Source organism: Coturnix japonica, chromosome 2 (genome assembly GCF_054131305.1).
Source record: "Coturnix japonica strain WE chromosome 2, WE-NBRP24, whole genome shotgun sequence".
NCBI classification, from domain to species: Eukaryota; Metazoa; Chordata; class Aves; order Galliformes; family Phasianidae; genus Coturnix; species Coturnix japonica.
Window position 1 is genome coordinate 100,256,712 of NC_140664.1, and position 15,667 is coordinate 100,272,378.

Genomic DNA, 15,667 nt, shown 5'->3' on the forward strand with positions numbered 1-15,667 from the left:
TGTCTGGAGCACAAGTCTTATGAGGAGCAACTGAAGGAGCTGGGATTGTTTAGTCTGGAGAAGAGGAGGCTCAGGAAAGACCTTATCTCTCTATATAACTATCTGAAGGGAGGTTGTAGTGAGCTGGGATCCAGCCTCTTCTCTTGTGTAACTGGTGATAAGATGAGAAGGAATGGCCTCAAGTTGCACCAGAGGAGATTCAGGTTGGATATTAGGAAATACTACTTCACCAAAAGAGTAGTCAGGCACTGGAATGGACTGCCCAGGGAGGTGGTGGAGTCACCGACCCTGGGGGTGTTCAAGGAATGTTTGGACGTTGTGTTGAAGGACATGGTTTAGTGAGAACTATTGTTGATAGGCAGATGGTTGGACTGGATGATCTTGTAGGTATTTTCCAACCTTGGTGATTCTACAATTATATGATTCTTGCTTGCAGGTTGATTTTGTTTGTATCTTTCTGCCTCAAATGGCAAAGGAATGCTTTGGAGAAAATGTTTTTGTCAAAGGTTGAGGCATATTTCCTCTCTAGGGCAGAGAAAACCCTGGAAACTTTTATGGAGGGGAACCTCTCCGAGTGACTTCTCAATCTCAACATGGCTGAGGGAGAGACTGAGTCCCACGCAGTAGGAGCAAGCTGTGATCCTGCTGTGGAACTGGGGACATTGTGGCAATCAGAAATATATAAATTCTTAATTTTACTTACACAAAAATAAAAGCAGACGGTGGGGTGAGTGAGTACAATGCGGCCTCCATGCCTCTTTCCCTTCCCACTTCCTTCCCTCCCAGTCCCGGCTCTGGCCCTTTCCTTCACACAAGATATTTTGTAACCTCTGCTCCCTGTTGCACACTGGATAGCAACACCAACAGTCCCGTGATGCCAGTTGGGTTTGGTGTGTGATGGTGAATGTTCAAGACATTTCAACAGTGCAGGTTTTGACGTCAGAACCTCAGACCAGATGCTGGCTCCACGTCCAGCTTCTCTGTGCTGCCTCGGAGAGCCAGTTGTGCTACGTCTCGGGAAAGCTCCCATCAACAAGAGCAGTACTACAACATAGTGCTGCTGTAGTTAGTCCATCTCTTCCTCCTCGATTCATTTGGGCTGTTGGAAATGGGGTCAGACCTGGAGTCCCCCAGGTCCTGCTGTTCACTGTGACTGGATCCTAGATGGGGGTGTGAGATGAAACTGCCTCCAGAAGAAAAAGCTCCTGCAACGCATCCTGAATTCATCTCTTCCCAAGATACTTCAGCATACTTTTTAGCATATGTTTAGAGAACGTAGTGTGTCGTTAAGGTACCACAGAAATAACACCACAGAATAGGTGGCTGAGCCTGAGCTGCAAGGCCAACAGACAAGGATCAAGGTCTGGGGTAAATGGTGGAGCTTGGCTTGCTCCCAGCTGTGGGTCATGTAACATCCTGGTTGCCATGGCCCAGCTGCGGCTGCTTGTCCAGATTCCCTGCCTTCTGCTGGCAGGAATCTTGGGCAAGCCTGATCCTCGCAACACTGAAAATGTATGGGGCAAGGGAAAGAAGAGTGCATACTTTGTAAGATGTCTTTTCTTTTTCTGAGAGCCATAAAATAGCAATTCCAGGCTACGTGATGAGGAGCTGATGATTGCTGGTGACAGAGCGCCAGGTATGTGGGCACCCAGCCACCTGCTCTGCAGAGCCAGATAGGCATGCAGCTGTGTGCCAAAAGTGGAAACCAAGGCATGTGTTCATATAGGCTTTGCATAAAGGGGAACAGGATGCTCGGTGGCCAGGTCCTGCTCTAAGTTTGCAGCAAGATGAGGTAAGTGTTAGTGGTAGATCATCTCTGTCTGCCTGGTGATGCTGACAGCAGAGATTAGTTCCTCAGGTCTACAGCAGCTTGGGTGCAAACATGGGAGGTGGAGGCTTCCTGCAACCATGAAATCCTCCCTGGGCACTGAGGCTATCTTGGAAACTCCCTCAAAGTACAGGAACTGTGGTTTTCCTTATGGTTGCACTTCACATCATGCCAGGTTCACTTTAGTCAGGTAATATGGGCCCAAAAGAGCCCAGGGAGGATGGGCCATTGGAACCGTGTATGCAAGCAATGCCCGGCACATGAACACCAAGACATCTGTTTCTAGGTCTACGTGTGTCTAGATGCTTTACATCTGTATCTGAGTGTGATGACTCATGGCAGTGACTGGGTCTGGACAGCTTACTGTACGCATCCCTCGTCCTGCTGCCCTTCCTATGGTGTCTGGGTGCCCCCTGGATGTCCTTCATGCCTGCCTCTGGTCTCCCATGGTGGCCTCTGATATCCTGTGGTGGACTCTGCCATCCCATGACATCTCAAGGCAGCCTCTGCCCCTGGTCATTTTGGACATCAGGATATTGGTGCTGGCTTCCAGGGAGAGGAGGTTTGAGGTGTGAGGCCTGGATGAGCCCCAGACTTCTGCTGCTGGAGGGAGCTCTGGCTATTGGGCCAAGATCGCATCTCACAATTAGAGGCAGAGATCTGGCAGCCGCAGCCATCAGGGAGATCACAGCTTTCATACAGAGCAACATGTAGTCCAGAAACTGGACTGTAAGTGTAGCTGAGTTCTCAGAAGGGGGGCAGCCTCTGTGTCCAAAGTGTTGTCTCCATGCCAGCCTCTGCTCCTGCCCACACCTCCCGGCAGCCTGCAGCCAGCAGCTGTTGCCCATACTGAACACTGCTCCTGCCTGCAGCCACACGCTGCCTCCGCACAGCTCTCACAGCACCAGCCCAGGAGGAGAAGGAGGCTGAAGCTGAACTGACGGAAAGGTAGGTAGCATCTGAAGGCATGTGCATGGGAATGCATTTTGCCAACCCACTGTCGGGCACAGCTTTCCCAAACCCTCTCACTGGCTCTGCTGTTTCCCTTTTTGCACCATCCTTTTGTATTTTGGACTCCTTGAGACCAAATTGCTGCTCCATGCCTCCTCCTGCAGCTGCACATGCACTTGCTTGCAAATTCAGTTGCTCCAGCATCCTCTATCCCCACATAGTTGTGCTTGTGTGTTCCGGCAATGAGCCAATGCCTCTGCCAGCAACCTGGGGCTTCCACTTGCTGTAAGCTGGTCCCCAGTGCCTGCACCTGAGAAAAGGGAGGATTTGAAGTCAGTTGTGCTAGGAAGGAGCAGAGGATGCGTTCAGCTCAGGCCAAAAGCATACATGAATTTTCTTCTTAGGTAGTTTCTTGAAGGAAAGCATCCTTGGGATCAGAAATCAGGTGGAAGGCTGGAGAAAACCGCTCTGGGCAGGTCCTGTAACACCTGAGGATCCCTTGCACAATGCTGGCCACCACCAGACCATAGTTTTGGTCCCCTGACCTAAGATACAACAGAACACAAATTTTTACTAAAAGCTTCTCCGGATATAAGGTTCGAGATTCCCAGAGGCAGGCAGGGCTGAGTTTGTAATGAGTTGAGAGGTGTAATAATCCTTTTCTATCAGAGGTTCTACAGAGGCTCAAGACAGCTGTGTTATTTCTCTGTACAGTCACCTCCTTTGTTTGAGCAACAGGAGAGGAGGTAGAAGTGCTTTATACAAAGCTTAACACTGACAAGATAAAAGAAAACGTTAGAAGCACACTTGTACTTGAACAGCATGCATTACTGAGAAGCACATCAAATGTTAACCTCTTGTGGTACCTGTGGTCAGCTGCTGTCTGATGTCTTATCAGAATACCAATTCACATTTCAAAAGGCAAAGAAAACCCCAAAACCTTGTGCACTGTTTTTTTCTTAATGGTATGATTTCGTTTTGTTCTCTTGAACTACTGATCTATTCTACTGCACTGCAGTGGAACATTTCTGTTTTAATTTTCCATTTTAAATTTTCTAAAACTGAAGACTTAGAAAATTAAAGCGAGACACAGCAAGAATAAGTGAGGGGTTCTTCTGATCTATCTTTCCTAGAGTCATCCTAGAGTCATTAAGGTTGGAAAAGCCCTCTAAGATCACCTTGTCCAACACCAGCCCACCCACCCATGCCCACTGACCACGTCCCTCAGTGCCACATCCACACAGTTCTGGAACACCTCCAGGGGCAATGACTGCACCACCTCCCTGGGCAGCCTGTGCCACTGCAGCACCGCTCTTTCTGGGAAAGTTCTCCTTTGGACCCCTCATTCTGATAACAGTCCTATGTAATCAGAAAGACAAACCCTCTTAGTCCCAGCTTCTGACAACTCATATTGGCAAAGTCAAGTGCGAGGGTCTCCCAGTGCTGACCACCATCATTTGTGCTCTGGGCCCTTCTTTAACGAAGGCTTGTAGATGAAACACAGGCATCCAAGGCAATCTTTTTCATGACTGAATATTCAGTATTACTTGAGACAAATCCAAGAAGTTCCTTTTTCTTCACAGATTGCGTAAAGCCTTGTGGCTCAGCTGATGACTTCCAGATTACTTGGGTGTCGTTTACTTTCCTCAAGAAATGTGGAGAGATCAGCATATGTCCTGCATGTGAACGGTGGTCTTGTGTTTGCTCTTGGTCAGAAATACATGTTCATACCTAGTGACTGCAATGACTGAACTCAGTGTTTGACTTTTATCCTGTACCTATAAACCTGAAAAAGGGAAGGTACAAAATCTTGGTGCTTCTTGGAACTATTGCAGTGTATCAGAAAAGAGTAAGACAGCAAATAAATAAATAAATCTGGATGTCATAGAAGTGGTGAGATGGGGTCTCTGCTTTACCTTCCTAGCCTAAAGAGTCCTCCTTGGTGTGAAGGCTTAAGATGGCATGAAGGGTAGATGCACAGTGCACCATCCCACCAGCGCACAGTCAGCCACTTGGCAGCAAAGCCACCTTAGTCCAGCTGTGCCTCACCTTCCTTCTTCCTGAAAATCCATCTGTATAACTCTCCTCCCTTTCAGGCTTAATGGAGGGCCTGAAGGTATCACTAGCTGCAAGATCAGGGGTGGATCTGAAGGTGGTGAGCACTGATCCCTGCAGGCCACATATCTGTGGTGGCTGTCTCTCTCCCCAGTAAGCTCTGCAGCAGCAGCTTGGAGGGGCTGCCCTTGTTTGCAGTGGGTGGCAGGGAGCCTGGTTTGGCTCACTGGTGGCCCTTTGGGGTTGAAAATAAATTCCAAAGAGCCTGGTGCTGCAGCTGTGGACAGCAGCTGTGCCCTGATGCTCTTGACTAAAAGGCTTTGAAAACCATTGCTGATACTGGTGCAAAGTCTGATCATTGTACAACTATGTACAAGAGTCTGTATTCCGCAGTCAAATCCCTTCAGCCTTACTACCACCATTAGCTTGACTGTGGGCTTCTGCCAGTGCAACTGCTGTGTCCTTGGTGCCCGGTGCTCTGACTCACCACCAACCTCCGAGCAGGCTGAGCTAACCATGAGGTTTACAACACTCTTTCTATCTTGCACATTTCCTGAAAGAGGTGGCAGAAAATATATTTCCTGAGATGAAATAAGCAAAAAAGAGCTGCTACAAAAGGCAGACCAAAAGAACTTTAAAAAACCGAGAAAGAGCACGAAGCTGCTCGGCAGCTTCCTGTTTACCAGCAGCTTAGATACAGATTTATCTGCAGCATTACCAAACCCTCCTCACACCTCTCTGTGGGCAGCAGCATGAAGAAAACCTCTCTGCTTGTCCCTGGGGAGAGCAGAGGGAGATGGGAGAGCTGGAACCACAACATGCATGCATCTCATCTCCTTGAGATGCGTACTTAAACCACATCTCTGAGCAACTTGTGCCAGTGCTCCGTCACCCACACATCAAAGTGCTTCCTGAGGTTCAGAGGGAATCTCCCATGCTTCAGTTTGTCGCGGTGCCTTGGGTTGTTCCTCCTCGGGTTCACTTCTTGTTGAACTTCACGAGGCTCCTTTCAGCCCATTCTCCAGCCCGTCCAGGTCCATCTGGATGGCAGCACAACCTCCTGGTGTTATCAGCCACTCTACCTGGTTTCATGTCATCAACAAACTTGCTGATGGTGCACTCTGCCCCATTAACCAGATCACTAATCAAGTTGTTCAACAGAAGTGCACCTTGTTCTGACCCCTGGAGTGCTCTCTCTCCCTGCAGGAGTCAGCATTCTCATTAACACTCTGGGAGAAGAACCAGTGCAGGTTTTCATCATTTTATTTCTGCTTTTCACCAACTTAGGCGTGGCTTCAAAGACAAAAAGGGACAGGATGATTTCTCAAAGTAAGGCTGGTAAATTAAAAAGGCCAGGAGTAACAGCCCTGTACTGGGGCAAGTTCAGCCAAGGCTATGAGATGAGGAAGGCAGAAGTTCTGGAGAAAAAAGAGGGAAGCATGAATCAGTGACGCTACGTGACTGCAGAAGCCAACAGCTGTCCCAGGGAAGGGACTCATTTGTCCTGCTTTGCTGGGGTCAGACCTCAGCTGGGGCTCAGCATCAAGTTTTGAGCACTGTATTGGAAAAAGGTTAAGGACAACTGGACAGCTGCTGAATAAGAGTGGCTACAATTAACACTTTAGAAACCATGACCTGAAAAAGAAAAAAAAGATCTACTCAGGTTAAATGGGAACAAGACCTATAAATATTCTAAAGAATTTGGAAGTAAGTGGCACCTGACCTTCCACAGACAGGACAAATAACTGACTTAAATCACACCAAGGGAGTTTTGGATTGAATATTAAGACAGCTTTGCTAGGAGAGAGGCTGCAGAAGCACTTGGGTGAACTGTAAGGCAATGGGGGAAAGCAGGGGCTGTAGGAGCAGGCTGAGCACCCATGTGGAAGGAACTGAGCTAAGGGACCCCTCAGCATCCCATCCATCCCAGTCTTCTGTCATCTTGTTAATTGATCCTTGCTTGTACTATACTCAGCCCTGAGGCAAAACAGAGGTGCCCATTTGTTGGCATTCAAAAGGTATAAGACAGAAAGAATTTAAAAACCTAAGTGGGAAAGAAACAGGATGTGAAAGTAGCATCATCCAAGGGATGAGCATAGGAGGGTCCTTGTGCTGAAGGTATGTGTTTGGTTGCTTCTTTTCACCCTGAAGTGACTCTGTTGCAAAACATGATTGAGAAAACCCCATTCCCTGCTCACATTGTTATGAATGAGTTACTGTCCTGGACATTTTGCAACGCACTGATTTCTGCTGTGGTGAAACGGAGCGGTTGTGCAAGTCTGCAGCTGTCAAAGCCATAATCTGTGCAGCTTTAGAGCTGACAATGGGAAGCAGAGTGTGGAGAACAGGGAGGTGGTCCAGACCCCACACAACACCACCAGCTGTTCCTCCCCAACAAAGTCAGCATCAGTGTTCAGAGGATTCCCTGGCTCCCAGCTTGTGTGCAGCCAGCATCTGCTGCAGGAGGTGGGCAGGACAATGCTAAATATATGCTTCTATGTGTCTGCATCAACAGACAACAGACATCAACACTGTTTTACAGTAATACAAGGCAAAATTTTGCTGACCAATCAGAAATCAGTGAAACCAACACATTTTACTTCTATGGAAGTTTTCTGATATTTAGGTGCCTGGGTGTGGGCAGTGGGCACGGCCCCAAAGCTCAGGGAGTGTTTGGACAGTGCTCACAGACATAGAGTTCTGGGTGGTGCTGTGTGGAGCTGGGTGTTGGACTCGGTTATCCTTGTGAGTCCCTTCTGACTTGGGACGTTCTGTCTGAGCTTTGTTTCCATTCCCACCTTTCCCTAAAAGCTGTTGCACTGACACCTGTGTGCATGGGGCAAGGCCTTCCACCAGCCACACCAAAGGCCTGAGCTGCTGGTGGGCTCAATGCCCTCAATCCTCAGGCCAGGGCTCAATCTTGCTACTGGTGTATTCTGTTGGAACCGAAGCTTCCTCCTCATGCTCAAGCTTGATTCATCCAGATCATCTGTAGGAGGAAAAAGGTTTCCACAAGAGTAGGTGTAGCAGTTTTGCAGCCACTAACAGCCACCATCCCAATGCTGAGGAGCTGCCATGGGGATATCGATGAAGAAAACACCTTGGGACAGCTGTCTGGGCCTCAACAAGTGTGCTCTGTACATCTCTGTGAGAGATGAGAACTTGGCAATGCTATTTGTCTAGTGGCAAGATTCACTTTGGCCACAGCCTCTGCCTGTGAGGTCTGGGTGGTTTGGAGCTCCACGTTATTGCCATGTGGCAGTCACCTTTGGGCTAACAAGCCCTTGGGTAGACAAAGTGCTGCACATTTTTTTCCCCTCTGAAGGCACCGCTCTAACAGAAGATAAAGCAGCAGAAACTGTAACTTTGTGGTGGATGTGTTAAATAAACAAGAGTGGTGTTGTGGTAAGAATGGTAGCAGGTAGCAACTAAAGGGAAGTGCAGCACAGAGCCTTGAGGTGTGAGGTTCCCCAGTGCCCACATGAAAACTCAATGCCTGTTGCCTAGCCATGAGGAGAAGAGTCAGGACACTCCTCATATGGTGACATTTTCCTTTCAATTCTAGCCTGGGTGGTGGCTGAGGAGCCAGCGCACTGGTGGTGTCACCAAAGCAGTGATGCCACATGGCTCTTGGTCTGTAATTCTGGGTGTATGGAGCATGGCATGCCCACTGACCACGTCCCTCAGTGCTACATCCACACGGGTCTTGAGCATCTCCAGGGACGGTGACTGCACCACCTCCCTGTGCAGCCTGTGCCACCGCAGCACCGCTCCCTCTGAGAAGAAATGTTTCCTAATATCCAGCCTGATATCCTACTTATCTTACTGCTTCTGCTCATTTACTGCACTTTCTGCTTTCCTATCCTCCTCAGATGAACTTTAAAGGGCTGCTCATCAGTTGGGTAGGAAAATCCTGTTTGCCAGCATGGCCAATACCACTCAAATGATGAAAAAGTATCTAGAAGGATATGGGTTGTATTGGAGACACATCTTCCCTGTCTCCACCAGATACCCTCTTCCAAGCTTTCCAGTGGCTCTTGAAAAAGCCCCCACATACCCTCTCCCCCTTACCAGATCATCACTACCCTTGCCAGTGCAGTCCTCTCTGGCTTGCCCAAAGCTGTCCTGCCACTGCAGTTGCCAGGCCCCTTCACTTGCAGTTTATCTTTTTCCATGTTGAATGAAGCTCTTTTCCTCACCTTTAAGGTCCTGGACCTCTTTCCCCTCTATACTGTACAAGCAGCATCTCTTCTGACATTTCTCTGCTGTCCCACATCATGACACATTTTTTTTCTGAGCTTATAGAACAGAGGCTGGAGAAAATACACCATTGGAGAACTTCCCATTAAAAAAACATAGAAACATAGAATCTTAGAATGACTCCTGTTGGAAGGAACCTCAAAGACCATCTGGTTCCAGCCTCCCTGCCATCCACTAGATCAGGCTGCCCAGGGCCCCATCCAATCTGGCCTTCAGTGCCTCCAGGGTGGGGCAACCACAGTTAAAACATATATACATATATATATATATACATATATAAAATTCTTTCTCATTTTAGAATATGAATAAATTTTAAAAATAAAAAAATACACATTTTATTGGAAGACTTCATTCTTTTATTGGCTTCACAGCAACTAACACAAAAAGCATCCTGTGGATAAAAGGGCACTGATGTTGACTGATGCTTTGACTGTAAGAAGAAATAATGTATGCTGGCCTTAGTGATTTTTAAAGCCAAAAAAGGAAATATAACAGAACTGCATTATGCTGTACCATATGTCTGTAACAGTGGGCCGTGCTACTGACATATTATTAACCACTAAAATGAAATGTAGATAAGAGGAAGAAAGTAAAATCAAGTTCTACTCCAACAACGTTCCAGAAATAAATTCTACAAAGTAAAGAAATAAAAGAACAAAATAAATAGGTAAAATAAAGAAGAGGAGCTGTGACTGCTAGGTGATAGCACCTGGCAAATGGGTGATGTCGAGTAGTTGGCAGCACTGTGAACACCTCATGGGACAACTCTGGTCCTTTCGACCGTGCTCTTGACTGCACCAGGTCCTTTGTTAGGCAGCTTCTTTTATCCCCCAGCCCATTTTCTCCCTTTTACTTCATCTGTCTGCAGAATTTAACACTGCTGTTTGAGACTGCCTTTCGTTGCATGTTCATACAACAATCTACACACTGTAAGGTTACATGGGGCTGAAGCTGCTGGCCACTGTTGGAGAATGGGTTATAACATGAACGACAGTCATGCTCTGGATATTCTTTGGGGCTCCTGGCAAATCTTTTGAGTTCTCTGGAAGTGAGGAAAATTGCTGAGATTAATGGATGCAAAGTGTATCATTTGGCTGCCTTACAGAGCACTACCATAGTTTACAGTTTTTCATAAAGCGTGAAACGATTTCAAGTGCTTGTGTAAAATAAAAGTAGTCAAGCCTGCCCTCATTCCACCATTTTATTTCTGACCTTGTGTCCCAAATGAACCAAAACACACTTTAAGAAATCCCAGGGGAACAAAGAAACTCGAAAACGTCCCCAGTCGAACACAGGATGCTTAAGAGATGACTGCAAAGATGCAGAGGTAACTGTGAGTTCTTGTTTTGCTCAGAGGTTGTTCGCTACTGATAGGAAGGGACTTCATCAGGCTGCAGTATGCAGGTTGGTATCAGCAGAAGGAAACAAAAAAACTAAACTATGCTTCTTGGAAATCACTTCTCTGTTTCTGTAAGAAGCTGCAGAATTACTGAGTTTGATGGATCTGTGCAAATTTGTGAGTGTCCAGCACTTGGCGCGTCCAGCAATCACAGAATGGAGACATGACCATGTGAAGACACTGGCCATTTTTTGCTTAAATTAGGGGTGTTTGTGAGGAAGGGCAGATTGGAAAAGTTCTGCTAAAGAGAACACCTCTTACTGTTACACCTTTACTGCCTTCACAAAGAGCTGTCTTTGACTTTTTGTTTTGCAGCATGTCTTTTTGAGCCCTCTCACCTTTTCCTGTTTACCGCAGCTTCAAGCCCTTCACTTTGTCTCAAAACCTTCTCTGTAACTGGCAGCTGCCCATCCAGCACCCACTATCACCAAATCTCATTCTTTCCCACCAGCAGTAGAATAAGCCTTCTGAGAACTCGTGAGTCTTAGAGAGGACGAGGACAGAAGAAGAAGGGAGCAGTGCCGCCCGAGAGCCTGAAGGCTTCTTGCTGCCCGAGGTAGAGCCCATACACTTTTTAACCTGCTGCTCTTGAAAGGAATGGGTGATCTTTAATAACCAGGGGAAGGGGCCTGCATTGGTTGTGCCTCTCTTGATGCTCACCATAAAGCTGCTGTCGGGGCTTGATTTCTTTGGTCAACTAATAGAGAGAGGGGAGAAAGTGGGAAGTGTTGTTCCTTGATTGGGAACATACAGTGGTGTTGGCCATGGGAAGGCATTGTGAAGTCTGAAGTGGAGCAACTCCAGGCTCTGTTCAGCCCAGCAAAATCACTTGTGAATGCTGCCTAAGTCAGATGTATCCTATCTACCTATCTATCTATCTATCTATCTATCTATCTATCTATCTATCTATCTATCTATCTATCTATCTTTCTATCTACCTACCTACCTACCTACCTACCTACCTACCTACCTATCTATCTGCATATCAGAAGTATCTTATCTATGTATCTTTATATGGCTGCATATGTATATACCCTCAACTCAATATTTCATTACATTTTGATTGTTTCTGAGTTTGAGTTGCTGAGCCTATGGTCTGCTCTCAGTGTGTCCTTGACGGGTAACTAAGGAGCATGAAACATTGCTGGACTGTTCACAGCAACAGCGTGTCAGGGTTGCACATGAGATGCAAAACATTAGCTGTAAATGTTTTCTCAAAATGCCATAAACCATTATCTAATGACTCAGTATCACAATATATGTGCGTGAAAACCAACCTGAAATTAATAACACAGGTTCCCTACCAGAAAGCTGAATATGGGAAAGAATTATACTGCCAAGGCAGATTGCAGCCCTGCTTTCTCTCATTACCTGGTCATTCCTGAGCAATGAGCTGTGCAGGGTTGAGGGATATATTTGTAAGAAGCTTCTCCATGCAGCACATACTGATTGACTTTGGCTGATAGCGGCCTGGTGCCCCAAAGCAGCTGGGGCAGGTTGGAGAGGTGCCAGCAGCACTGTGCCTGGGGCACAGGGAGAGTTCCAACTGCAGCCCCCACTGTGCCACACATGTGGGTGCTCCTACTTCCCTGCACCACCTGCACTGCATTTAATGAATTAATTGCTGTCGTTTGCATTATTACTGCTGCATTGTGATAATGATTATCACATGCGATGCTTCTCTCTGTCAGTCTGTTTCAAGCTCTTTGGTAGGATCGACCACCATGATATCACATAGATGAAAGGCACAACAAACATGTAAATATCCTAGCAGGGACAAGCCAAAGTCATCCTCTGTCTTTTGAAAGGACCTTACTTCTTAAAATGTGAACACTTCACTCAGCCAACCAGATCCCTTTCTATGGTGGTCATGAAGTGGCATCTGAAGAAAAACAAAAGAGTGGCTTAATGTGCTGACTCACTTTTGGGAAGAACCTCAAACTTCTGAAGAGCTGCATTCACTGCAATTCTTCAGAAGTGACAAAGTGAGGAAGCTCTCTCCCTCCCCACCAAATTGTGCTGGTGTTCTCTAAACCTGAAATCTGAGGCTTGGCAAAAGAAGACAGAGCAACAAAGCTCTGTGCTCTACCAGCAGGCACAGCCAGCCCACCTTGATGGCAGCCTGGCTGCAGCAACCCTGGGCTCAACACTGCATGTTGTTGCTTGTTTCTTACAGGTGATCCCGAACTTATCAGTGGCAAACTAGCCTACGGGCTGTTACCTGGCACTGAGCAGCTCAGTTAGGAATATGGACATGCTGCTAGGTGATGTCCCTTCAGCTGGCCAACTTTTATAAGGTTCTTCATACTATGGGCAAAATATTTCCTCACCCCAGGGGGTACAAAAAAATCCTAACCTTTCAATTAAGAGTACATTTTGCAGTCCCTCTCTGCCCATGACTTACAGGATCTATATGGCACAGAGGAAGAAGCCAACAGGGAGAACCCAGACCCTTTACCTCTCGTTCTTTCCTTCACAGGAGTCCAAGATGAATCCCACAGACCAGTTCCTAAGCACAACAGAATACGGCTATGGATATGATGAAAACACTGCTCCTTGCAACGAAGGAAATGGCTTTCCCAGGTTTAAATCTCTCCTCCTGCCAATCCTTTACTGCCTTGTGTTTGTCTTCTGCCTTCTGGGAAACTCCTTGGTCCTCTGGATCCTCCTGACCAGAAAGAGGCTGATGACGATGACTGATATCTGCCTGCTGAACCTTGCGGCCTCCGATCTCCTCTTCGTTGTGCCTCTCCCTTTCCAAGCATACTATGCTTCAGATCAGTGGGTTTTTGGCAATGCAATGTGCAAGATAATGGCTGGCATTTATTACACGGGTTTTTACAGCAGTATTTTCTTTATAACTCTGATGAGCATTGACAGGTACATAGCAATTGTCCATGCTGTCTATGCCATGAAAATACGGACAGCTTCCTGCGGCACAATGATCAGCTTAATCCTGTGGCTGGTGGCTGGCTTGGCTTCTGTACCCAACATTGCGTTCAACCAGCAGCTGGAAATTGAGCAGTCTGTGCAGTGTGTCCCCATTTATCCCCCTGGCAACAATATCTGGAAGGTTACAACTCAGTTTGCTGCCAACATCTTGGGTCTCTTGATTCCCTTTAGCATCCTCATCCATTGCTATGCCCAGATCCTAAGAAACCTGCGAAAATGCAAAAATCAGAACAAGATCAAAGCAATCAAGATGATTTTCATCATTGTCATCGTTTTCTTCCTCTTCTGGACCCCCTTCAACGTTGTGCTCTTCTTGGACTCCCTGCAGAGCCTGCTTATCATTGACAACTGCCAGGCCAGCAGGCACATTGCTCTGGCCCTGCAGCTCACAGAAACCATTTCCTTCATCCACTGCTGCCTCAACCCTGTGATCTATGCCTTTGCAGGGGTGACATTCAAAGCCCACCTGAAAGGGCTGCTTCGACCCTGTGCCCGTGTCCTTTGGAGCCCCACCAGAGGCTCTGGGGTCACTCAGTCATCTTTGGTGCCCAGCCAGATCTCTGGCTGCACTGACAGTGCTGGAGTGCTCTGAGCACAACCAGTTGCAGTCCTCAGAGCAAGTGGCTGCCCTGAGCCCCACAGGCTGCCTTGTGTGCTCAGTGTCCCCAGGGGATGACCCTGTATGTCCTTTCAGGATGCGCTGTGAAATGCCACATGGTGAGCAGCAGAATGAATTTTCAAAGAGCATCAGTGTAAAGGAGCAACCCTACACACTGGTCATGGGGTGAATTTTAATTAGGTTTTAGAGCTCTTGCAATATATTTCAGCAAACAGATTGCTTATTCTCCAGCTTGTTTTTTCCCCTAGTGAAAGCATGGCTTCTGCCTTGCCCCCAGCCGTATTCTGCCTTGTGAAAGCTGTTTCCTACACGAGTCCCTGCTTCCCTGGGATGGGGGTGGTACACTCTTAGAGATGTGCGACAAGTACAGGATGGCTCCATGCTGCAAAGAGGGACCGGTGGCAGTCTTCCCTCTGCCTCATCTCTCAGATAAAGAGGCCTTCTGCTTGGGGCTTGCCAAGTTACTTTAGTACGTTGCTGCCCACAGCATGTTCTGGTGGCCATGTCTTTGAAGACAGCAAAGCAACACTGCCATGTGCCCCTGTACCACCCATGCAAAGAGGTATACTCTTGAATATAACCCCACCAAAGCAGCCTGGCCATATGTCACCTCTCCAATCCCTCGCCTGCAAGGTTCGTGGTTCAATGTAAATATCACAGAATGTCACATAGCACATAGGCTCCATCCCTTTTTCTCATATATTATTTTCTGCCTTTTTATACATGTTATATTTGAATAAATATATTCATTGCATCTTTGTGTGCCTCAGCTACTGAAAGGTTTCCTAATGACTCATAAGCTTAGATGAAGTCCAAGAAAGGATGCCATTACTGATATTTGAGATAGTATCCCACAAAATACATCTGATGGAATTCAGGGCTGCCCTGGAAGTTTTCAGCAAGGTCAGTCTCATCTCCAGTTCCCTGCTGAGCAAAATTTGCTTTCAAAATCCCATTAAAGCAGTACAACTAACATTTGAAGATCAGGTAAGAAATGCACTGCATCTTCACTGCTGTATTTTTACTTCTTGGAAAACTTCCAGGTATGTACAAACAAAGCTCTCTGTTTACATGTTGCTGTGGTTTTTGTACTGCACAGGCACTTTGATGTTTAAAAAGATACCTGGGCCAGCATCAGGTCAGATTCCTTTCCCCTGTGGTCAGAACTTTGCAGTATTTCAGTTAGAATTACTCTGTGCCATTTACTTCCTCACCACCCGATACTTCAGACAAAAATGGGAGGAAGAACAGGAGTTTTGGTGTTTTTTGTTTTTTGTTTTTTGTTTTTTTTAAATACATTTCTTTGGTATTTTGAGGAAAAGGGATGAAGGAAATTTATTTCTGGCAAGTTCTCACACAGTGACCCCTTCCCAATGAGCTGCCATAATCTCTGATGGCACTAATGCTGCCCGTCAGAGCCAGCTCTCCTGGCTGCAGGGAAGGATACCCATGGTGTTGATCAAATCAGGGCTGTGGTCCCATCCACACTGCACACAACTTACAGCCCGAAAGAGCTGCCTTCATGGTTACAAAGTGGGATTGTCCTGCACTTCCTAGGCATCTAGATTCCAAGTAAATGATCATTTCAGACACAACAGGTTTG

General features: G+C 46.9%; 1 protein-coding gene across 1 annotated transcript; it reads left to right on the plus strand.

The window, feature by feature from the left end:
- Positions 1 to 2,644: 2,644 nt before the first annotated feature.
- On the plus strand, positions 2,645 to 14,175 carry LOC107309362 (C-C chemokine receptor type 8-like). The gene is made up of 2 exons (XM_015854080.3): positions 2,645 to 2,776; positions 12,973 to 14,175. The coding sequence occupies exon 2, from the start codon at positions 12,982 to 12,984 to the stop codon at positions 14,035 to 14,037; it is 1,056 nt and encodes a 351-aa protein (XP_015709566.2). The 5' UTR covers positions 2,645 to 2,776; positions 12,973 to 12,981; the 3' UTR covers positions 14,038 to 14,175.
- The last annotated feature ends 1,492 nt before the right edge of the window (positions 14,176 to 15,667 follow it).

Excerpts from the sequence above, each read along its gene's own strand:
- LOC107309362 (XM_015854080.3), top strand. The coding sequence starts at position 12,982 with ATGAATCCCACAGACCAGTTCCTAAGCACAACAGAATACGGCTATGGA.